This window comes from Hemitrygon akajei, chromosome 10, assembly GCF_048418815.1.
Source record: "Hemitrygon akajei chromosome 10, sHemAka1.3, whole genome shotgun sequence".
In the NCBI taxonomy this organism is placed as follows: domain Eukaryota; kingdom Metazoa; phylum Chordata; class Chondrichthyes; order Myliobatiformes; family Dasyatidae; genus Hemitrygon; species Hemitrygon akajei.
The window spans coordinates 93,025,168-93,049,525 of NC_133133.1; the positions used below are offsets into that span (position 1 = coordinate 93,025,168).

The 24,358-nt window shown below is 44.1% G+C and overlaps 1 protein-coding gene across 1 annotated transcript in view; it reads right to left on the reverse strand.

The window, feature by feature from the left end:
• The window catches only part of LOC140734543 (serine/threonine-protein kinase 26-like), a 113,559-nt gene that overhangs the window by 46,577 nt on the left and 42,624 nt on the right, over positions 1-24,358 (reverse strand). Inside the window, exon 2 of the mRNA XM_073058663.1 lies at positions 7,362-7,592. Within this exon, the coding sequence (XP_072914764.1) occupies positions 7,362-7,592 (231 nt within the window). The remainder of the gene's footprint in view (positions 1-7,361; positions 7,593-24,358) is intronic.

The window sequence follows — 24,358 nt, forward strand, 5'->3', positions numbered from 1 at the left end:
AAAATGGCTACCACCCCTTTGCCTCAGTTGCTGCTTCACCCACTAAGTTCTTCCAATGATTTATTCCTTTATCACTGAAGTATCCTAAAATCCAATCTCAAGTAACCCTGGAAGGAAAACTTCTGGACGATCTTCTTCCTCTGTGCTCCTGTCAGATCTTTAACTTGGACTTGGACTAATGGGTGGCAATGGTCTAAGAAATGATCAGCTAGGTGGGGAGGCATCCAGCATTATTGGTTGAATGCCATGTCTATTTGCAAAAGATGACCAATGGTGGGATGAGATGTTGGGAAGGGGGAGTGGGGGATGGAATGTGATGACATCACACCCTATCAGAATTGGCAAATCACTATTTGACCTACAAATCTCAATGGGACGTACAAAAAAGCTGGATGAACTCAGCAGGTCGGGCAGCCTCCATTGAAAGGAGCAGTCAACGTTTCGGGTCGAGACCCTTCCTCAGGACTAAAGAAGGAGGGGGCAGGGGCCCTATAAAGAAGGTGGGGGGAGGGTGGAAAACCAATCAGAGGAAAGATCAAGGGGTGGGAGAGGAGAAGCAGGGAGGGGATAGGCAGGAGAGGTGAAGAAGGAATCTAAGGGGAAAGCACTATGGGTAGTAAAAGAAGGCAGAGTCATGAGAGATGATAGGCAGCTAGAAGAGGAGACAGAGTGAAGGTGGGATGGGGGAAGGAAGAGGGAGGGAATTACTGGAAGTTGGAGAATTCGATTTTCATACCAAGGGGTTGGAGACTACCCAGACAATAGATGAGATGTTGTTCCTCCAACCGAGGTTTGGCCTCATCATGGCAGTAGAGTAGGCCATGTATGGACATATCCGGATGGGAATGTGAAGGACAGTTGAAGTGAGTGGCAACCGGAAGATCCTGTCTGATGTGGTGGATGGAGCATAGGTGCTCGGCGAAGCGGTACCCCAATCTGCGTTGGGTCTCGCCGATGTAGAGGAGGCCACACCAGGAGCACCGGATGCAATAGATTACCCCAAAAGACTCACAAGTGAAGTGTTGCCTAACCTGGAAGCACTGTTTGGGGCCCTGAATGGTGGTAAGAGATGAGGTGTAGGGACAAGTCTGAATCGGTCTCTGCCTTCTTCAATCAACTGTAATGCACAGTGACCTCAACACAAATGGGATTACCTTTAAATAAAAAGGAACAGAGTGAATACACTCTGTACTGCATTTTATATATATCTCAACTGGGACACAAAGGACGGCTTTATGTGAACTAAAGACCTGCCCGTAAGCAAAACTGGCCTTTTCTATTAAGTGGTTGACTGCCTCAGTAGCTTTCAATGACTGAATGGACAGCCCTCCGTGTACAGCACGCAAGGCGACAAGGTCCTCTCTCTACCGAAGTACACCTGGCTTTAGCAAGCTAACTTCACCTGCATTTTATGAAGAAAAAGCAATACTTGACCAAAGAAGTGTGAGCAAATGAACTAGTGTTCTGCACGTGCTGCTGTGTGCAGTGAGAATGTGAAGTAGGGAGAACAGTAGTGTGGGCTCCTGCTGGTGAAAAAGAAAGACAGACTGTTGTATGCAGGCACATGTGAAGAGAGAGACTGAAAATTCAAGATACATGACCACAGCATCACCATTAATGATACACAAATATAGCACATTTGTGCAATGGAAACCTTCAGAATATAAAGCAACTGAAATTATAAATCTTCCCTCTATATAGTCTCAGTCCTAATGCAGGGTCTCAACCCCTTGCCTCCACAGCTGCTACCTAACGTGCTGAAGTTGCTTCAGCAATTTACTTATGCTCAAGATTCCAGTATCTGTAGTTGTTTGAGTCTCTGTACTCCCACCATTGCACTCACTTAAAAAAAACAACTTGCCCCACACATCTCCAATCAACTTTCTCCTCTCACGTTAAATGCCTGTCCTCTAGTACTTGGCATTTCTACCCTGGGAGAAAGATTCTGACTGTTTAATCAAGACAGGATATGCCTCTCTGCCACTGCAGTAAGAAAATGTCCTCTATGATATCTGTGCCTCTCGTAATTTGAAAACTATCAAGTCTCCCTTCGGTCTTCCTTGCTACATAGTAAAAACAAACATATTTATCTAACCTCTCATTATACCCCTCATGCCCTCCCATTCAGGCAGCATCCTGGTAACAACACACACAACATGCTGGTGGAACACAGCAGGTCAGGCAGCATCTATAAGGAGAAGCACTGTCGACATTTCAGGCTGAGACCCTTTGTCAGGAGTTGTGAGTATCCTGGTAAATTTCTTTTGCACCGTTACCAAAGCTTCTATATTCTTCCTGTATTCTTTCGATCCACAACTCGATCATATTTAGAATATATAAAATCTACATCGCATTACAGGCCCTTCGGCCCACAATGTTGTGCCAGCCATGTAACCTACTCTAGAAGCTGCATAGAATTTCCCTACCACATAGCCTTCTATTTTTTCTAAGCTCCATGTACCTATCTTAAAAGACCCTATTGCACCAGAACCTACCACCTTTGCTGACAGTGCATTCCGTGCACCCACCACTCTGTGTGAAAAACTTATCTCTGGCATTCCCCTTGCACCTACTTCCAAGCACCTTAAAACTATGCCCCGTTGTGCTAGCCATTTCAGCCCTGGGAAAAAGCCTCTGGCTATCTACACAATAAATGCTTCTCATCATCTTATACACCTCTATCAGGTCACCTCTCATCCTCTGTCAATGTCTGATGACACATCAACCTACGGACACGTGTGAGTGAGTGCTGGTTCTCAGTGAGTAACCATTCTGAGGACACAGATCAGATTCTGGTTCACTTGAATGTTAGGTATTGGTGCTAAAACCCGCTATCCAATCTCCTCCTCTCTACTGCAAATTTCCACTGACTTCCTTTAGGAGGTGGTAGGTAACCAGAGCACCTAGTGGTTCTCAGGGAAAAGATGCAAACTCCAACAGGCAGCACCCAACAGAAGATCAAGCCTGGGTCTGTGAAGCTGTGAGCAGCAGCTCTACCAGCTGCACCACAGTGCACACACTCTTGGAGGTTGGATATTTCAAGAAGTGTAAAATGATGAGGGAGCTACTGCAGTATAAGGAGAGGGAAATCTCTGAGAAGCTATTTGAGGAAGTAACTGACAGGGTTATCGTTAAAAGAAGTGCACAAGAACTCAGGATCACAAAGGAAAGCCAGCGATAAATTAGTTATTCCAGGTTTGTAGGTTATAAACAATGGGGTATCTCAGGAAATAGTGAGGGAACCTCAATCATTTATATTCTACTTTAACTGCAGAAAACATTGGAAATTGGAGCTTGCCCCTCAGATGTGGGAAGAGAAACAGAGTAGAAGACCCAACAGAATAGGAACTTCAGAATGAAATGTTAGCTGTTTCTCTACCCAGGGTTGGAGTCTGATCTAAGTGTAAGGGGGTTTCTTCTTTGTGAGGGGGTTTCTTCTTTCTTTTTTTGTTACTGCATATGTTAATCAAAATTGCTTCTTTGTTATGATATGTGCTTTCTCTTGCAGTTTTGTTTAGGTTAAATTTACTGATAATGAGAATTGTATTCATTTGTTAACCAATTGGGATTAACGTTATTCTCTCTTCTGGGTCTGTAAACTAGTATTGGCGGGGATTTGGGGAGTCGGCGCGAGGGGGAGAGAGAGAGAGAGGGCGCGATGCTGTAAACTGGGCGATTGAACGGACCCCGAGTGGGGGTCCGAGGCCAGGAGGTTCGGCGAGGAAAGGAGACGAGGATAGATGTGCTTGGTTGACCACTTCGGGTGGTCCTGAGCTGCGAGTCAAGGAGTTCCGAGGGGATCGAATGGTGGCCAGAAGACTTCAGTAGTTGAGCTCCAACAGTTGTGCATGAAGTGGTTTGGACTTTGATAAGTTTGGCGCCTTTTCTTTATTTTCTTTTCCTTCATATATACTGTATCATTATTAATCACTTAGTTATAGTAATTGTGGTGAACTACATATACCTGTCTGGACACGCCCCTCTGCTGACTGCTTCTGTGGCTCCTCCCACAGACCCCGGTATAAAGGTGATTGGAGACACAGCCCTGGCCTCAGTCTCCAGGATGTAGTGTGGTGGTCACTTGCTGCTTGTTCTTTCTTCCAGCCAATAAAAGCCTATATCTCGCCTCACGTCTCCGAGAGTTATTGATGGTGCATCAGTAATCTTTATAAATTGTAATCATTTAATCGCATATGGTGTACTGTCTGTTATTGGGCGTGGCGGGGACATCACACAGCATCCACACCAGCTGATTACCCAGTTTGGCGGAGCCGAAGGCTGCTCCCCCTAGACGAGAACGAGCTGAGCGAGCCTGAGGTGACCCAGGGTGTTACATAAGTATTTCTATCATTTTCTATTTTTATTTTAAATTTCCCACTTTTAAAAATTTCTTACATTCTATATTAATGACTTATTAGACCTCTCAAAATATATCAGCTCACATTTACAGGATTAAATTCCATCTGTCATTGCTTTCCACGTGTTACTAACTGATCAATATCTTCCTGTAACCTGAGTATTCTCCTCACTTAACTCTATGCGTCATACACATAGAAACATACAGTGAAATGCACTGCTTGCGTCAATGACCAACACAGTGCAAGGACATGCTGGGGGCAGCCCACAAGTGTCATCGTACTTCCTGCACCAACACGGCATGCCTGCACGTCTTCTGGAATGGTAGAGGAAACCAACACGGATACGTGGAGAAATGTACAAACTCCTTTGAGACAGCGGTGGGAATTGAACCCTGATCTCCCAACAGTGGCACTGTAAAGCATTACACTAACCACTATGGTACTGTGCTACCCGCCAACAACATCCTTGACATCTGCAAAACATTCCAATGATATCACTTCAGAGGTGTTACCATTTGAGAGGACCTGTCCTGGGCCCAGTACGTTAGTGCAATTCTGAAAAAAAAATCACGATAGCTCCTCTACTACCTCAGGTATTTGCAAAGATTCAGCATGACATCTAAAACTCTGAGAAAATTCTATAGAAATGTGGCAGCAAGTATATTACATCACAGCCTGGTAATGAAACACCAATTGCCTTGAATGGAAAATCCTACCAAAAGTAGTGGATATGACCCAGCCCTCCCCACCATTGAGCATATCCACAAAGCATCAACCACCTTGGCCATGCTCTCTTCTCACTGCTGCATCTGGAAGAAGGAACAGGAGCCTTAAGACTCACTCCACCAGATTCAAGAAGTTATTCCCTCTCACCTGTCAGGCTCTTGAACCAGAGGGGATAACTCCATAACTTGAGTTCTGAGGGTTTATTCACCTTTACACCTACTGAGACATCAAATGCTTCCTCATTCATATTAACACATACTGGAAGATGAATTTCTCCCTCAGAGGACTGAGAGTCTTTGCAATTCCCCCATCCTTTCAAGTTATGGAGCCACCAAGTTCAAGTGAACGGATTTTTCGACTGTGGGGAAATCAGAGATTACAGGGTCCAAGTTTGACAGCAAAGTTGAAAACACAACCTGACTGGAAAGATGGAGTTGTGCCTTTTGCAAACTTGGATTTTATTCACTGGTGCCGAGGAGAATGAGAGGTTATCTTATAAAGGAACATCAAAAAACTAAAGCATATATAGGATGAATGCACAGCCTGTTTCCTAGCGCTGGAAAATCAAAAGCTGGAGAGCAGTGGTTTAAGATGAGAGGGCAGAGATTTAATAGGAACCAGTCATTAAGCATTACAGCACAGCAAAGGCCCTTCAGCCCATGCCAAGCTGTTATTCTGCCTAGTCCCGTCGAGCTGCACCTGGACCATCGCTCTCCATACCTCTCCCATCCATGTAACTATCCAAGCCCCTCTTAAATGTTGAAATTGAACCCACATCCACTAGTTCAGCTGGTAGCTTGTTCCACACTCTCACCACCCTCTGAGTGAAGACGTTTCCCCTTAAATATTTCACCTTTCACTCTTAACCTATGTTCTCTAGTTCTAATCTCACCCAATGTCAGTGGAAACAGCTTGCTTACCCTTTTCCCTCCCCCCCATAGCAGATGGTGATGCAACGAGTTAGAATGCTCCCTATGCCACATCTGTGGAAATTTGCGAGCGTCTTTGGTGTCACATCAATTCTCCTCAAACTGGTAATGGAATATAGGTGCTGTTGTGCCTTCTTCGTAATTGCATCAAAACTGGGCCCAGGATCAATTCTGAGATGTTGACACCCAGGAACCTGAAACTGCTCACCTTTTCCACTTCTGGTCCCTCAATGAGGACTGAATGTTCCTTTGACTTCCATTTCCTGAGACAACATTCAGTTCTTCGAGTGCAAGGACAACTGCGACAGCACTCAACCAGCTGATCTACCTTGCTCCTGTATGCCTATTCATCACCATCTGAAATTCAGCCAATAGTTGTGTCCTTGGCAAATTTATAGATGCCGAGTGAACTGTGCCTCGCCACATTATCGAGAGCACAGAGAGAGTACAGTAGTGGGCTAAGCACGCATCCTTGACTGTCAGCAAGGAGATGTTATTTCAGATCTGCACAGACTGTGGTTCCCCAATGAGGAAGTCAAGGATCTAGTTGCAGAGGGAGGTACAGAGGCCCAGGTTTATACATATACTGAAGGATACGTGTGATGCAGCAAGAGCAAGTCTGGCAGCTTGTGGGCTAAATATTGGCCAAGCTATCTGGAGAACTACCATGCTCTTTGCGGTGATGCCTCAAGCAGATAGGACTTTGGTCCAATGCATGTATTCAGTTCTCTGATAGTAAACCCTCCTAGAATAAATGTGCCCCCAACGTCCAGCTGCCACTTTCCCTCAGTATCATTTTATCCTTTAACAAATCTTACTCCATTTCTCCTGAAGTGACATGGCATGTTTCCCCTCATTATATTCAATCCACCGCACCTACTACCAGTGTCACTCAGGAGTGAACCCAACTGACAGATGAATGCAGCTCCTGATCACACTCAATTCAAGTCTGCGGAGATAGAAAAGAAACTGGCATGACTGGTTTGAAGAGAGACTCGAAGAGTTAGGCATTCTCCCAGAGTAACCAGAGTTGTGAAGGTGCTTAGGTCAGGATGATTTTGTTAGTAAATTGGAAAGAGGAGAACTCAATGAGTTCTAGCAAAACAAAGGAAGATTTTGTCTTGAAAAGGTTAGCTGCAACATAAAGTGCTGTACCAAGTATTGCATTTGAATTTATAAAAGAACACACAACTCCTTGTAAAAGGAAAAAGATAAAGGGAAATGGGATTAAAGTAGAAAGCTCCTGTTAAACTGTTGACATCAGTACAATAGATTAATTCATTATATTCAGCTCAACCTCTGCTGAAATTTTTAGTTCTGCTCCTGTAAAGTACAGTTTATTCTTTACCTTTAAATATGATCCAAAATATTTGGTTACATAAGGACTATCGCACTGGCTGAGCACAGTTATCTCCTGTTGGATATCTTCAATCTCATCCTCAGCTTCTTCTAGGTCAATAATCTTGATAGCAACTACTTGCTGTGTCCGGTTATCAATTCCTTTGAAGACTTCTCCAAAAGACCCCTTCCCAATCCGTTCCAGTTTGGTGAACAGTCCTTCAGGGTCTGCCCGATGATTCTGAAAACAGAGGGACAACATTGGTAGGATTAGATTCGTTGAGTGGTGTGATCTGACCGATATCATGTACATTTACTGCAGCTCCCAAACCTGTGAACTCCAAAATCACAAAATCTGATACCATTATCTTCACTTTTGCCTCCCAAAGTTTTATACTTTAGTTTAAACTTTTGGAACAGTAATTTAATTTTTTTAAAACCATAACCCCACTGACGCTTGCGGTTATGCATTACAAATCTATTTTTTGATCCTGTCGGCATCACACAGTTTTGGCAATTCTGTAAAATTTCGCTGAAGAAAATCTTCCCCAGGAATGGTTCCTCTCCAGAAACTTAGGACCATCAGCAAGCCAAATACTGATGTTAACAGTTCAATTCCAGCCTCACACCGAGCTAGCAACACCCACATCAAAATGTAAAATAAAACTCCCCACTTACAACTGACATAATGTGTAATATTTCACTGATGAGCCAATACACTGATTTTAACATACTTCTGCAATAGCAGAGACATAAACATGATCCAAGACCAACTGTGAATTAATTCAAAACACTTCTGAATTATTCTGATCAACTTGGTCCTGAAATATAGGTTCCATCTCTAGTCATCCAGAACAAAGTAGGAAATGTAAGAAATCCTGGCATTAGTTGGTTGTGGCACATGGCGAGAAATTACATAAATTAACAAAGAGATAAAGCACTTCATTGCTGAATGTTCACCAGTAGATGATCACAATGTGACCCTTCAGAATTAAAGTGACAACCGGGGAATTTTTCGGATCTAGATTCAGATTTATTTATCACATGTACATCAAAACATACAGAGAAATACACTACTTGTTTTAAGAACCAATATACCCAAGGATGCGCTAGGGCAGTAAGCGAGTGCCTCGACACATTCCTGCACCAGCATGGTATGCTCACACTCTTCAGTGGAATACCACCAGCACCAATAACAACAGAACAAAACAAGACAACAGCAGCAAAACAAGCACTTTTCCCATCTTCCGATCCTCCCACTACCTCACACACACTGACAGACCTCCAACCCAAGACACATTCCTCTAAGTGTCCACTCCTTGGTCCAAGACTCTCAGACATCAGGCGTTCAACCTCTAGTCTCTGGCCCAGACACACAATTCAATCTTTGGGCCTCTTCCTCGGGACTTCCCAGCTTCAGTCTTTGACCTTCTGACTGGAGTTCTTACACATTTTATAATATTGTTTTTTGTTTTGTTTATCATTATCTAATCATCCAATCTAATCACTAAGCAAATGCACTGCGGGTACCCATACTGGTTGAGCTTCGCTCACTTCAATAGGTTTCTTAATTACCAACATGACAAATTGAGAGAGAATTGCCCTCTGTGGAATTCATATACATGATCAGAAAATGAATTTCAAAATTACAAGAGAAATTCATGGAGGCCACTTTCTTAACTCAACTTTATAATTCCTTATGTGATGGTTCAAAACAAAAAGTATATCATTAATTGTTTGAACACATTAATGCCTGCATAGATTTCCCTGAAGCCAATATCTTCTCTGTGACTGACTTCTCGGTAGAGCCAAATAGTTTGTTAAGAGGTTGCGGCAACTGGAAAATGTTCCTTTTGGATGAATGAACCAAGAGCAGAATTAGACAATTACCTAATGACCTTATGGGTGTTAGGAGTGACATGTGAAAAATGAAGGTACCTGAGCCTGGCTGAATCACAACCTGCGCTAAGGCAGAGTTTGCAAAGACAAAGGTGCCTTATCAAATCCAAAATGTCCTGGTGCTCAGGAGATGCCAATCTCCAGACATCCAGAGCTACCAAGGAAATCATAACCATATATGTAGTTAGAAGTCAGTTCCAAGTATAACAATCCAAGAAGTGCACTTGAACACTGGAAGCTCATTACATTTTGAATGCAACACTCTAATGATGTTTCTGGTTGTGTTGCGATAAGGGTCAGATCCAAGGCCTTAAAACTTAAATGCCAATCAAATTTTTTTTGAGAAAAAATAAATGAAACAGATTAAAATCTCTGTCCCAGAAAAACATTGTTTCGGCTTTGGGCAACATGCAGTGAGGTAAAAGTACTCACTTTGAGTATGATGTCTGTTTTCAAAAGCATTGCCAGCTGACGGAATCCATACTTTAAAAAGGCAGTGAAAGCAGAATGCTATTAGTAATGAGGATAAAGCACCCAAGGGTACAAGTATGCGAGGAAGAGGAGAGGCAAGCACAGATATCTGCAAAGTGGCACAGTGAGAGGAGCTGCTTCCTCACACCTCAAAGGAGGTTCATGAAAATGACTCCAGGTTTGAACGGCTTGTCATCTGAAAAGTGTCTGATGGCTCTGGGCCTGGATTTACAGAAGTTCAGAAGAATGAGGGGTATCCTCATTGAAATCTATGAAAAGGTTAAAGGCCTTGATAGAGTGGATGTGGAAAGGATGTTTACTGTGGTGGGAGAATCCAAGAACAGAGGACACACCCTCAGAATAGATGTGTGTGTTTTTAGAACAGAGCTGAGGAGGAATTTCTTTAGCCAGAGAGTGGTGAATCTGTGGAATTCTTTGCCACAGGGCACTGTGGACTCTAAGATTTTATGTATATTTAAGGCAGAAGTTGTTGGATTCTTAATTAGTCAGGGCATGAAAGGATGTGGGGGGGGGGGGGGAGAGGCAGGAGATTGGGGCCGAGAGGAAAAATGGATCAGCCATGATGAAATGGTGGAGCAGACTCAATGGGCCAAATGGCCCAATTCTGCTCCTATACCTATGGTCTTATTTCCAGTGATCCTGCGTTCAATCCTAACCTCTGGTATTGTCTGCATGGAATTTGCAGCTTCTCTGCGATGATATTCATTTGTGCTCACATTCCATCCCACATACCAATTACATGTGGGTTGTAGATAACTAGCCACTGTAAATTCAAAATAGCATGTACACCAGTGGTAGAATCCAGATGGAACTGATGGGAATGTGGGGACAATAGGTGACAGGGAAATAGGTTGGGGAATGTAATCATTCTCCTGACTGACTAAAAAGGCCAAAGTATCTTCCTTCCACATTGGGAGTTGATTGGGACCACCTTTCCTACAAAGATCTGGGACTGTAATTTCACTTGGAGGTGCTAACCAAGGGTCGTGACACCACCTACACCACAACACAGACAGAAATAAAAAATGCAGGTTCAGGAGACAGGAATCACAGTGAGCACACACTGGCTGTCTCCTGAACTTTTTAATGCATGTCAATAAACTGAGGGACACCAAGAAATCAAGCATTACAGACTGCAAGAAACAACCACTTTCCAAAATTGTGCCAATGATTACTCCCAAGTCTATTCTTACACATTAGAGTTCACAAATCCTTTTTTCCCCAACTAGAAAACAGAAGCTGGAATAGGCCACTGACTCCCTCAAATCTGTTTCACCATTCAATATGATCTTGGCTTCACCATGGTGGTCTCAAATCCTCTTCTGTGACAATTCCTCTGTCTTCTAAATATTCATGCACACCTGACCAGCCTCCAGTGGTATGTCACCTTGTTACAACTCTCCCACTAGCGAAACCATCTCAGCATCTACCCTGCAATGCCCTTTTGGAATAAGATCATCCCTCATTACAGTATTCTAATCTCCTAAGAACAGGCCCAAACTATCTAACCAATTTTGTTAGCCTGACAAATCTCTTTTAGGACTTCTGCCAAAGCAACTATATCATTTTATTCAGGAACAGGACAAAAACTGTGCAGAGTATTTCCTTTGTGGTCACCTGTTCAACTGTAAGGAGACCTTCCTATTCTTATATACCAACCTCTCAGCAATAAAGGCCAACACGTTATTTATATCCATAGCTACTGGACCTGCCCACTAATATGTAGCTGATTCATGCACTGGAACAAATAGATCTTACTAAACTTTAATCATTTATGGCTTCTCTCCCTCCAATTAGATAATAACCCACCTTTTGATTTCTCTCACTCAAATGCATGGCCTGACACTTCCACACATTAAACTCCCCTTTTCCAGGATATCACCCAATCACTCCATCTACCTGCATCCCAAATGCAGTATACAATATCCTTATCATAACGTGTCCTTCCACCTATCTCCATATCAGCAGCAAACTTGGAAAGCTTGTGTTTCATTTTCTTCTCAAGGTCCTTAATCTGAAGGGAACAGATTGCAATTCACAGAATAGATACAGAGGAACCAGTGGATTTGGTGTGTTTGGATGCTCAGAATGACTTGTGAAGTTAGAACAATGCTTGGGTTGGGAAGGAGGAAAGCCACATGGATTGGTGATCAGGAGAAAATAAATGAGGTCATACTCAGGAAGGGAAGCTCATTTGAACAAGGGGGCCGATCTATCCAGGTCTGCTGATGATTTAAAGCTGGTCTACAATGTGGATTGGGAGGATACAGAGGCTCCAGGGGAGATCTGGGCAGGTGGGTACATGGCAATTAGGTCATGGCAGACTGAAGATAATGTATATTAACTTGAGCTCATCAAATTTGGTAAGAGGGTGGTTGAGTTTCTGTCACTGAGTATACTTGAAAGGGATACCGATAGACTCTGAATTACTTAAGGAATCAAGCAATGTGCATTTAATGCAGGAAAAGTAGTGACAAGGTTAAAAAGTCATTCTTGGTGTTGTCTAATGGTCAATCAGAGTTGAGGGGTCAAATGGCCTTCTGCTTCCATTACCAATGTCAAGGCACTCCTGTCTCCAAGAAGTTTTCAAGTATCAAACACTTATATTAAATCTGTGTTTATCTGTGTAAATGTATTTATTGTGATAAGTATCTACAAGCTCCAGGTACAGCTTTGAATTTTTAAGTGACTGCTTTGCCAATTCATTTTGTTCCACACCCCATTTTAAAAAAATCCTTAAATCTAAAACCTGAAGATTAAAGGGAGGAGAATTGTCATGTGAAATGGCCTTCAAAATATCCTGTGCCTTACCCATTGTTCAGACAGAACAATGGTTTAGTTTAAGATGCGCCGTTGAATCTCAGTGTCGCCATACTGGCAGCAAACTAAACTACTAACTACAGTCAGCCCTCCTTATCCACGGGTTCTGCATGCGCGGATTCAACCAACCGCGGATCAGGAAAACACGGAAGTTCTCTCTCCAGCACTCATTGTTTGAGCATGTAGAGACTATTTTTTCTTGGCATTATTCCCTAAACAATACAGTATAACAACTATTTACATAGCATTTACATTGTATTAGGTATTATAAGTAATCTAGAGATGATTTAAAAGTACAGGCAGTCCCCGGGTTATGAATGAGTTCCATTCCTGAGTCCGTCTTTAAGTCCGATTTGAAGTCGGAACAGGTACATCTGGTATTGTTTAGCGTCCGTTAGTAAAACGTTTTTCTTAGTATAAAGTATATATTTTACCTTTCTATGCATATAAAGCACTTAAGAAACATACATATTTCAATAATTAAACCACTGTGTTGCTTTCATTGGGGCAGAGCCTTTCACAAGCTCCATTAAAATTGTTCCGATCGTTGACCGACTGTAGCCTAACTCTTTTCCAATGACTGATGGCATTTCACCTCTTTCTGATCGCTTTATTACTTCCACCTTATTTTCATTCGTGATCGTGATTATTTTTGTGAACAGAAACTTTGCGGAATCAAAGTTACGCCAGCTCCTAAAGTCCACCACAATGAGACAGGTTAAATAAACTCCGGGGATCTGCTGGGTCCTAAAGTCCACCGCACTGAGACAAGTTACATAAATTCCGGGGTTCTGCTGGGTCCTAAAGTCCATCGCACTGAGCCAGGTTAAATAAAGTCCGGGGTTCTGCTGGGTCCTAAAGACCACCACACTGAGCCAGGTTAAATAAGGGACGAGCATCCGCGATTTTTGGTATCCGCGGGGCGTCCCGGAACCAATCCCCCGTGGATAAGGAGAGCCGACTGTACTCTATTAATCACAATTTTTCTGAACAATGATCAGATCAATGCAATCAATAGCCTGTAACTTCCCTTTCGGAGTTAAGATTTTGATCCGCCTGTACTGCTTGCCATTTTTGCGGTGTGAACTGAAGTTTTGAAGGTGCAGGACAGTTGTGGCATGGTGTGTATGGGCCAAATCGAGGCAGCTGGGCCCAGGCCCAAGAACAAGGAATGAGCCAAAGTTTGGCCACGCTGGAGTGGACTTGGAGCAGATCTGACGCCAGGCAGAGCTGAAGTGGTGGAACATAAGCCCCAAGAGGGAGGAATGAGCCAATGTTTGACTGATTGGAAAGACTGGATGCAGGCCGAATTGAGGCAGCAAGGCCTGCGCCCGAGAGTGAGGAACAAGCCTATCTCTGGCCGATTTAAGTGGTTAGGGTGTCGTAGCTGGAGGGAGCAATCAGCTGGTGTTCAGGTTGCTGCTTGCAGAGGGTTACTCATCTCTGCAAAGAACTGAAGCTGTGGCCTGCAACTAATGGGTTCCTGGAGCGGCTTTGTGGCCATGAACTCACTTTCATGAACTTTAGTTCTGAATGTAATCTGCTGACTTTTAAAAAGTTTGCACTGTATATTCATTACTTTTGCACATTAGATGGGTTTTCTTTTTTTTAAAATGGGTGCTGTTGGGTTTCTTTGTTTTGTGGCTGCCTGTACAGAGACAAACCTCAGGGTGTACATAGTATACGTACTCCGGTAATAAATGTACTTTGAACTTTGAAAAGAACAAATTCTCATCCACAATGCAAGTTCACGTCCCAAATTTTCAGGCTGTGTTATGCCACTTCCAAGATGGGCCCACATCCAAGGTGCCTTCTTGCATTTATTGCTCGGTGCTCACACTATATACTTCAAAGAGTTTTGTTTACTATCTGTCAATTCTGTACTTCTCCTTTTGTGCCCCTCCCTGAAACCATGCTCCTGATTTATTTGGGTGAGATTTCAAGTTCTGACTTGTCCAAGCAGAAATGCCTCTCCCCGAAGGCAATACAATCATAGCTATTGAGATGTGGCATACAAGTCTGTTTACAGTCACTAGGTGCAGACAGTGGAAGCCATTTTGTAGCTTTGTAACATTTTCAGGCCACATTTGGATTATTGTGTTCATTTACAGTCAGCACATCACAAGAAGGACATGGAGGCTTTGGAAAGAGTGCAGAGGAGGTTCACCGGGATCCTCCTGGACTGAAGAGTTAACTATATGGGGAGACCTAATAGAATTGGATTGCGCTCTGTGGAGATTTGAGGCTGAGGGAGATGGTTTATATGCTTATGGCAAGCATAGGTAGGATAATACTGAGAAGATCTTCCCCAGGGTAGAACTGACAAATACTAGCTTATGGTAAGAGGGCTAAGTATTTCCACACTGTTAAGTTCCTGGGACTTGCTGCCAAAGGTAGGTGGTGGAAGCTGATATGAAAGCAACAATGAAGAGGCTTTTAGACAGACACATAAACAGGCAGGGGATTGGGGGGGGGGGGGGGGAGACAGGGATCGCATGCAGGAAGGGATTACTTCATTTGGCCACCTTACTCAGTAGAGACATTGTGGGGGGGGGGGGGGGGGTGGGGGCTGTCCCTGAGCTGCACTATTACGTGCCCCAGCTCCAAGCAAAGGAAAGCGCCTGTCTTTCCTGTTACTCTCACTCCCAGTGGTATCCGAGTTCTGGGAATGGACTCTGATTGGGAACTCCAATCCAGACAAACCAACTAGTCTTTCCATTTCGCGCACATCCACCCTCATCCCGTCCTCCTGACGCCACACGAGGGGTAGGGTTCCTCTTGCCTTTGCCCACCATCCCACTGGCCTCTGCATCTTGCTCCATAACTTCTGCCATCTCCAATGGGATCCCACCACCAAGCATATCTTTCCCTCCCCCACTTTCCGCTTTCCACAGGGATCCTTCCCTACACAACTCCCTTGTCCATTCCTCCCTCCACAATGATTTCCCTCCTGGCACTTAATCCTTGCAAGTGGAGCAAGTGCTACACCTGCCCCTACACCCTGTCCCTCACTACCATTCAGGGCCACAAGCAGTCCTTCCAGGTGAGGTGACACTTCACCTGAGTCTGTTGAGGTCATCTACTGTATCCGGTGCTCCCGGTGTGGCCTCCTGTATATTGGTGAGATACGACGTGGACTGGGAGATCGCTTTGCCAAGCACCTACGTTCTGTCCACCAGAAAAAGCTGGATCTCCCGGAAGTCATCAATTTTATTTCCACTTCCCATTCCCATTCTGACACGTCAATCCATGGCCTTCTCTACTGCTGCAATGAGGCCTCCAACCTGATGGCATGAAGATCAATTTCTCGAATTGCCCTACCCCCTCTCCTTCACCATTCCCCTCGCTTACCTTACCTCCTTACCTGGTCATCACCTCCCTCTGGTGCTCCTCCCCTTCCCTTTCTTCGACTGTCTTCTATCCTCGCCCATCAGATTTCCCCTTCTCCATCCCCTCATCACTTTCACCAAATACTTCCCAGCTCTTTACTTCATCCCCTCCCCCAGTTTTACCCATCACCTACCACCTTGTACTGCTTCCCCCCCTCCCCCCACCTTCTTACTATGACAGCCCCTTCCTTTCCTTGGGATATGGGAGGAAACCAGGGTGCCCAGAGAAAAGCCACGATGTCACAGAAAGAACATGCAAACTCCACATAAACAGCACCTGAAACAATGGTTGGACTTGGATTCCCAAAGCTGTGAGGCAGCAGTTCTACTGTGAATTCCTAGAGAACCCGAGGGTCATTCTCAGAAAAGTTTAGGATGCCAAGGTGAGAGAATGCACAGGTGGCATTTGTAAGGATAATTGTAAAACTTGTTGCCCAATCCTCAACTTTCATGATATGTAATAACAAAGGATTATTCTGAACTGATGCCTCACCTTAAATGCCAACTTTGGGCATTCCAGTAAAGATGGACCAGAGGGCTTCTAGTCAATGAACCTTGAAGTTGTATAAAATAATGTGGTTTTAACCTTTTAATGCATTTCAACTGGTGTTATAAGAAGAGAGAATGGAGGGAGGGATGAAGAGCTTGGAGAAAGTGCTACAGTTGAATATGGAGTTGGAGAGGATCAGGAAAAGGAAAGCGACTGACTGACCTTCAGCATTGAGGCAAAAGGAAGGGAAGGTTGAGGAGTAGTCTTGGAGAGAAATGGGCAGAGTTCAAATCTGGTGAGACGGGGCAAAGAAAGGAAGGAGTTTAGAGGCAATAGGCACAGGAACAGGAATATTAAGTGAGTAGATCACACGGCAAAAACAACACAGTGTATTATTTCCTGCCTTGTGGCAACAAACCTGTCAGCAAGCTGTTGATCAGTCAGCAAAGTACTGGCTTCTGGTAGATGAAGGGCAGTGACAGCATAAATGAATAACTTCTTGAGAGACAGAAGGTGAGGTAGGAAGGCATCAGCAATGAACCGGATTTGATCAGGGACCTGGAGGTAAAGGAACCATTAGCAGGTAGTGACCATAATATATGTTTTAACCTACAATTTGAGAAGGAGAAGGGAAAATCGGATGTGTCAGTATTACAGTTGAACAAAGGGAACTATGGAGCTATGAGGGAGGAGCTGGCCAAAGTTCAATGGAACAATATCCTAGCAGGGAAGACAGTGTAACAACAATGGCAGGTATTTCTGGGAATAATGCAGAAGGTGCAAGATCAGTTCATTCCAAAGAGGAAGAAAGATCCTAAGGGGAGTAAAAGGCGGCCGTGGCTGACGAGGGAAGTAAAGGGCAGTATAAAAATAAAAGAGAAGTATAACATAGCAAAGATGAATGGGAAACCAGAAGACTGGGAAGCTTTGAAAGAGCAACAGAAGATAACAAAAAAAGCAATACGCCAAGAAAAAATGAGGTACGAAGGTAAACTAGCCAAGAATATAAAGGAGGATTGTAAAAGCTTCTTTAGGTATGTGAACAGCAAAAAAATAATTAAGACCAAAATTGGACCATTGAAGACAGAAACGGGTGAATTTATTATGGGGAACAAGGAAATGGCAGACGAGCTGAACAAGTACTTTGGATCTGTCTTCACTAGGGAAGACACAAACAATCTCCCAGATGTAATAGTGGTCAAAGGAACTACGGTAAAGGATGAAATGAAGGAAATTTATATTAGGCAAGAAACGATGTTGGATAGACTGTTGAGTCTGAAGCCTGATGGTCTGCATCCCAGGGTACTTAAAGAGGTGGCTCTAGAAATTGTGGACGCATTGGTAATCATTTTCCAATGTTCTATAGATTCAGGAACAGTTCCAGCTGACTGAAGGGTGGCTAATGTTGTCCCACTTTTCAAGAAAGGAGGGAGAGAGAAAACAGGGAATTATAGACCGGTTAGCCTGACGTCAGTGGTGGGAAAGATGCTGGAGTCAATTATAAAAGAGGAAATTATGACACATTTGGATAGCAGTAGAAGGATCAGTCCGAGTCAGCATGGATTTATGAAGGGAAAATCATGCTTGACTAATCTTTTGGAGTTTTTTGAGGACGTAACTATGAAAATGGACAAGGGAGAGCCAGTGGATGTAGTGTACCTGGAATTCCAGAAAGCTTTTGATAAAGTCCCACATAGGAGATTAGTGGGCAAAATTAGGGCACATGGTACTGGGGGCAGAGTACTGACATGGATTGAAAATTGGCTGGCTGACAGGAAACAAAGAGTAGCGATTAACGGGTCCCTTTCGGAATGGCAGGCTGTGACCAGTGGGGTACCGCAAGGTTCGGTGCTGGGACCGCAGCTGTTTACAATATACATTAATGATTTAGATGAAGGGATTAAAAGTAACATTAGCAAATTTGCTGATGACACAAAGCTGGGTGGCAGTGTGAAATGTCAGGAAGATGTTATGAGAATGCAGGGTGACTTGGACAGGTTGGGTGAGTGGGCAAATGTACGGCAGATGCAGTTTAATGTGGATAAATGTGAGGTTATCCACTTTGGTGGCAAGAACAGGAAGGCAGATTACTATCTAAATGGAGTCAAGTTAGGAAAAGGGGAAGTACAATGAGATCCAGGTGCTCTTGTACATCAGTCAATGAAAGCAAGCATGCAGGTACAGCAGGCAGTGAAGAAAGCTAATGGCATGCTGGCCTTTATAACGAGAGGAATTGAGTATAGGAGTAAGGAGGTCCTTCTGCAGCTGTACAGGGCCCTGGTGAGACCCCACCTGGAGTATTGTGTGCAGTTTTGGTCTCCAAATTTGAGGAAGGACATTCTTGCTATTGAGGGAGTGCAGCGTAGGTTCACAAGGTTAATTTCCGGAATGGCAGGACTGTCATATGTTGAAAGATTGGAGCGATTGGGCTTGTATACACTGGAATTTAGAAGGATGAGAGGGGATCTGATTGAGACATATAAGATTATTAAGGGGTTGAACACGTTGGAGGCAGGAAGCATGTTCCCGCTGATGGGTGAGTCTAGAACTAGAGGCCACAGTTTAAGACTAAGGGGTAGGTTCTAAATGGTTCTAAATTTGCGGAAAAGAGATGCGGAAAAACTTTTTCACCCAGAGAGTGGAGGATATGTGGAATGCTCTGCCCCAGAAGGCAGTGGAGGCCAAGTCTCTGGATGCAGTCAAGAGAGAGTTAGATAGAGCTTTTATAGATAGCGGGGTCAAGGGATATGGGGAGAGGGCAGGAATGGGTTACTGATTGTGTATGATCAGCCATGATCACAGTGAATGGCGGTGCTGGTTAGAAGGGCCGAATGGCCTACTCCTGCACCTATTGTCTATTGTCTAGAATCAGGGAAATCTGAGTCAGAAACGAGCAGCAGTGTTGAGGTCCAAGGGCAAAAGGAGCGGTCTGCCCAATGTACGTTTATATGCCAATCTGCCATCTTGGCAGGTGGAGCGATAGTACAGAGAGGAACAGCTATTCTGCTGCTTGGATGTCGTGTGAATGTCACCACACCAGGGAACAGGGAACCAGGCAAAGGGCAGCTCAAGAACGGGACAACACACCAACTGGTCAAGGTGGGCCCAATGAAGGGAAGGAGGATAGGAGAGAAGTGGACCTGGACACCACCTTAAAAAGAGCATGGATCTTAAAAGAATGGCTATCAGGACGTAGTGAGAACTGGTTTGAAGGCATAACAGGTCATTTTACTGGAGGCTTGGAGATTGTGGGAGAAGATAGATATAGAGAATGCAAGAATTTCAAAGCTGCACTGGGAAAAGTAGGAGAAGCATTGGCTTCAAGTTGATAATCTAATTTTAACTTCAGTTAAGGCCAGATGCTGCAGGTCCACACTCCCAGAATGGGTGTATGAAGAATGTCAACCACAAACACATTCTGGGTGGGGCAGTGGCAAAAGTCAGCGATAAAGCTATCAAGCAAGGTTGTCAAGAGGCTGATAGGAAAGCTCATATTTCTCATGACACAGCGGGAGGCCTTTCAGCCCACAGAGTCCATGCCTGCTCTCAAGAGCATTGTAATCAATCCACCTATCTCAGTGGTCCATTTTCTCCAACGCCCATTAACTCCTTTGGATTCTCCATCCAGTGGTAGGTTAATTGGCCACAGCAAATTAAATTAGTGGCCAATTAACCTAGCCCTGCTGGATCTCTGAGGGGGACTGCAGCATCTGGGAAATCCAACACAGTCACAGGAAAAATGAGCAGAGTCCACACACACAGCACCAGAGGCAAGGATTGAACCTGGCCACTAGCGCTGGGAAAACAATCCACCTGCAATGTCACTCTGTCACCATTTTTATGCAGGAAATTCATGGACATGGTAAAACAAGACAAACACTGTAAATTAAAACATTAACCAATCCTTTTCCGATTCAATACCTTCTAAGAATTTCACAAAACTTCATTTTAAACTGGAGTTAAGGAGCAAGTTCACTCCAGAAAATAGATCTTTTGTAATGTAATAGCTTCCATTAAAGTATACTTCGTTTTTTTTAAAAAAAAGAGAGAAGGTGTGGACAAGTTGACTCAAAGAAAAAACACTGGAGGTGTCTCAGAACCAGTTGGCAACCCAGCTATAATTATTCAATGAAAGCTCTGTGATGAGGAAATCCGCCTCCCTACTTTTGATTTGCTGGGTGATATTCCAGCTGCTGTGATAAAAATAAACTTCAAGGTTTGTTTTCTTATGCCAACAATGCCCCCAGTCTCTGGGACATTGCAATCTGAATTTGTAGCTCAATAGGGAGGATTGTACTCTGCAATCTTGGCCTGAGAAAAGTTATTTTCTGTTCCTTTCCTCGTCCATTAGCATCCCACTCCCCTTGTCCTGCAGTACGCTCCACTCCTCAATCAGAGGGGGCAACATGGTAGCCATCTGCAATGCCTCTGCTAATCTCCAAAGTATACTGTGTGCCAGAGGCTGTGGGAAAATCATTGAATACTCTCTCTCCCCCTTTCACATACTCACCAACTCACAAAATAAGCTGGTCAATTCTTTCAAAAGCTCCCCTCAAAAACTTGAGGATGTCCACACTCAATTCTGCAATCTTGCCTGGACACAATTGGATGCATTTATATCCACTTATAAAGAAGCCCACTCATGTCCAGGCAAGATGAGAGATGTTAACATGTTGTCAACCCTGGCTGGAGCTTCCCAGTGTACTGTGCCAGCATTGTACCTGCTTATATTAGTTTATCATACCAGATAAAGCCCTAGCACTAAGTTTTGCCAAACGTCTTATGTCTGGGCAGTTTGCAACCTTCTGGAATGAAAACTACGTTGTCAGATAAACTGCACTCATCATTTCCCATTATCGTGCTGATGTCCCTTTCTACAAAATACCTCACTAAAAGTCATTACCCCTGCTCCATATCAGTTCATCTGTCAAAACAAATCTCCAGCTCATCTTTCCCATCAACTTTCTAAACTGCAGCTCTTCTGGTCATCACTCAGTATAAAGTTAATACTCTCAACAGAGTTGGTGGGCAAAAGGATCTTGGGGTCTAAGTCCAACTTTCCCTGAAAGTTGCAGAAGAACAAGGAGTTGTTTTGTTCTGCACAAAACGTTAATACTTGGAACGCTGTGTCCTGTTACAGAAAGCATGTGGAAGCTTTGAAACAACATTCAAAATGGTGGAGCAACTCAAAAGGTCAGGCAGCAACTATGGAGGGGAATGGTGATGCGCTGGGTCAAGTCGTTTCACCAGAAGCTTGGAAATGCTTCTAGGAGAGGATTACCAGACTGCTGCTTAGGTGAGAGAGTACGAGTTACATGGAAAAACCTGGACTGTTTTCTCTGGAGCATTAGAGGTTGAGGGGAAATTATGATAGGCATAGATAGGATAGAGAGTCAGAATCTGTTTTCCCCAGGGTAAAAATGTCCAATACTAGATGAGAAGGAGAATGTTTGAGAGAGATGTGCAAGGCAAGTTGTTTCATTTACACAGGGAATGGGTAGGTGCATGGAACCAGAGGTGGTGGAGAAAGCAGATACAGTAGAGGTGTTCAAGAGGAATTTAGACGCATGAATACACAGGGATTGAGGAGATAGGGACTATGTGCTGGCATTAGAAACTTGGCTTAATTCAGCATGGTGTTCAGCACAGACACCATGGGCCAAAGATGTTCTACATCCGATCCAAAACATTAACCGGTATCTCTTTTAGCAGATGCTGTTCAAATGACTGAATTCCTTCAGCAGTTTGTTTTTGTTTCAGATATGCACTTCCTTCTGCTGCAGTGACAGCAGTGCAGTGGAAGATTAGGAAGCAGCACGAATCTGACATCTGCAGATGGAGTCCCAACTTGAGAGCAGCCTTCTAACACAGGTTGTCCTCATGCTGAACTTTCTAACACTGCCCTCACAGGAATAAAACTGCTTGGAAGTTGCAAGTTTGGAAGAAGAAGAGAGCATAGCCAGAATATTAAAATGCTAAACAAAGACAGATTGCACCCAGACAAACACTGCCCAAGAAGCAAATAAAGTTTGGTTCCTCCCGCATGCCAAAGATGTGTAACTTGGTTAGTTAATTGGCCTCTATAAATTGGCCCTCATGTGTAGAGGACTGGTACAATCTGGATAAGTTGATAGGAATGGAGGGAGAATATGTCACAGGGAGGCAGTATAGGAATGGGATTGTTCTGTGACCTCACTGAAATCTGTTGAAAGGTCTCAATAGAGTGAATGTGGAGAGGATGAGAGGATGATGGGGGAGTCTAAGACAGAGGACACAGCCTCAGAATAGAAAGGCATCCTTTGAGAACGTATCGAGGAGAAATTTCTTTAGCCAGAGAATGGAGAATCTGAGGAATTTGTCACCACAGGTGGCTGCGGAGGCCAAGTCTTTGGGCACATTTAATGCAGAGGTTGACAAGATTGGGGCTGAGAGAAATCAATCAGCCATGATGAAATGGCACAGCAGATTCATTGGGACAAATGGCCCAATTCTGCTCCTATATCTTATGGTGTGAGCAAAGACTCCACTGTATAGCCTCCCAGCATTCAACACAAGGACAGCCCCTTTAGTGAAGAGCCTTTTAAACCATGGCTGAGCAAACGGCTGTATTCAAAGCTAATTAGAGTTGAGCAGAAAATGCTGGCCCAGAAGCCAATGTCCAGATCATGGGAATGAAACAATTCAAGGAGGGTAGCTCAACTACCAATGACACGGCTATGCACTCAGTCCGGGATTCTGGCAGAGCAACAGTGGAAAGGAAAGGCGTGCTCATGGAAAAGCCCATTGGGAGCCACCTTACTCCACCAAAGGGCCGTCTGGAACAACCAGAAGAGAACAGATCAGGAAAAAAAAAACCAGTCCAGAAATAAATGATTGTCCTGTTTGGGGAGATGAAAGAAGAACCTACAGCAAAAGTTCAGGAGCAGATGTCCAGTATGTAGTGATGTTTGCAACCATCAGAAAGGGGCAGGGAGTCCACCAGCCTGGAGAAAAGGTGGGCTTGAATTGGTGATTTGCCTGTTGGGAGTGAACCATGTTGGTATGGGGTTGGAGTCACCAGCAAGCTGGAGGACATAGAATACTGCAATTATCTGGTGACTGTCCAGTTTGCCATCCGAACTGCCCTTCCACACATTGTTTTGCCTCTGAATCCCTGTGCTGAAAGGGAGAGAGGAGTCATTCCCCAGGCCCCAGCCAAGTGGTCAACCTCTTGACCGGAGCCCCAGGGAGACGAGGGGTGGGTGATGAGGACAGGAGACAGTTCTTCTCCCAGCTCTGGTAGACCTAGGACAGGAGCAGTGGGGTGGCTAGGTATTCTCTTCCTTGAGCCCTGATGGTGAAATTGCCAGATCCTTGAGCAGGTGTCTGCATTCCCAAGAGGGTGGTCTCTCTCCCACCTGGACTCTGGACCAGTGGAAATTTTAATAGCCAGTCAATTCCAATCAGCTGAAGACAAATCTTGAAATTTGCTCATTTCCACTAAACTTTGGAAACAGAGGAAAAAAAAAATTCACTATGTTCTTCCACCAAACCACACGCACTCCTCAAGTGGAGGACAAAGGGAAGATGCTGAAATCTTAAACCAGCTGTGAAACTTCAAACCCTCTAACTGCAAGGACTGCTCAGTATATGGAACAGGGAGAGTTTGTGCTATTTTCCTAGAGGTTTAAATTATGGGAAGCTCCGGAACGATTGGGAGGAAATAATATGATGGTTTTAGCAGTTACTGGGTCCACCCAACACTACACTGAATAGCGGCACTGTACACAGTCGCAGCCCAGACATCCATTGCGAACTGGCAGACCAACATCGTGGTCTGACCAACCCTCTGCGGTGTTTAGAAATGACAGAGCCCAGAAGCTGTTTTTTTTTCCTGTTGCACTCAAGCCAAATTCCACTAGTCTGGGCAACAAAGTA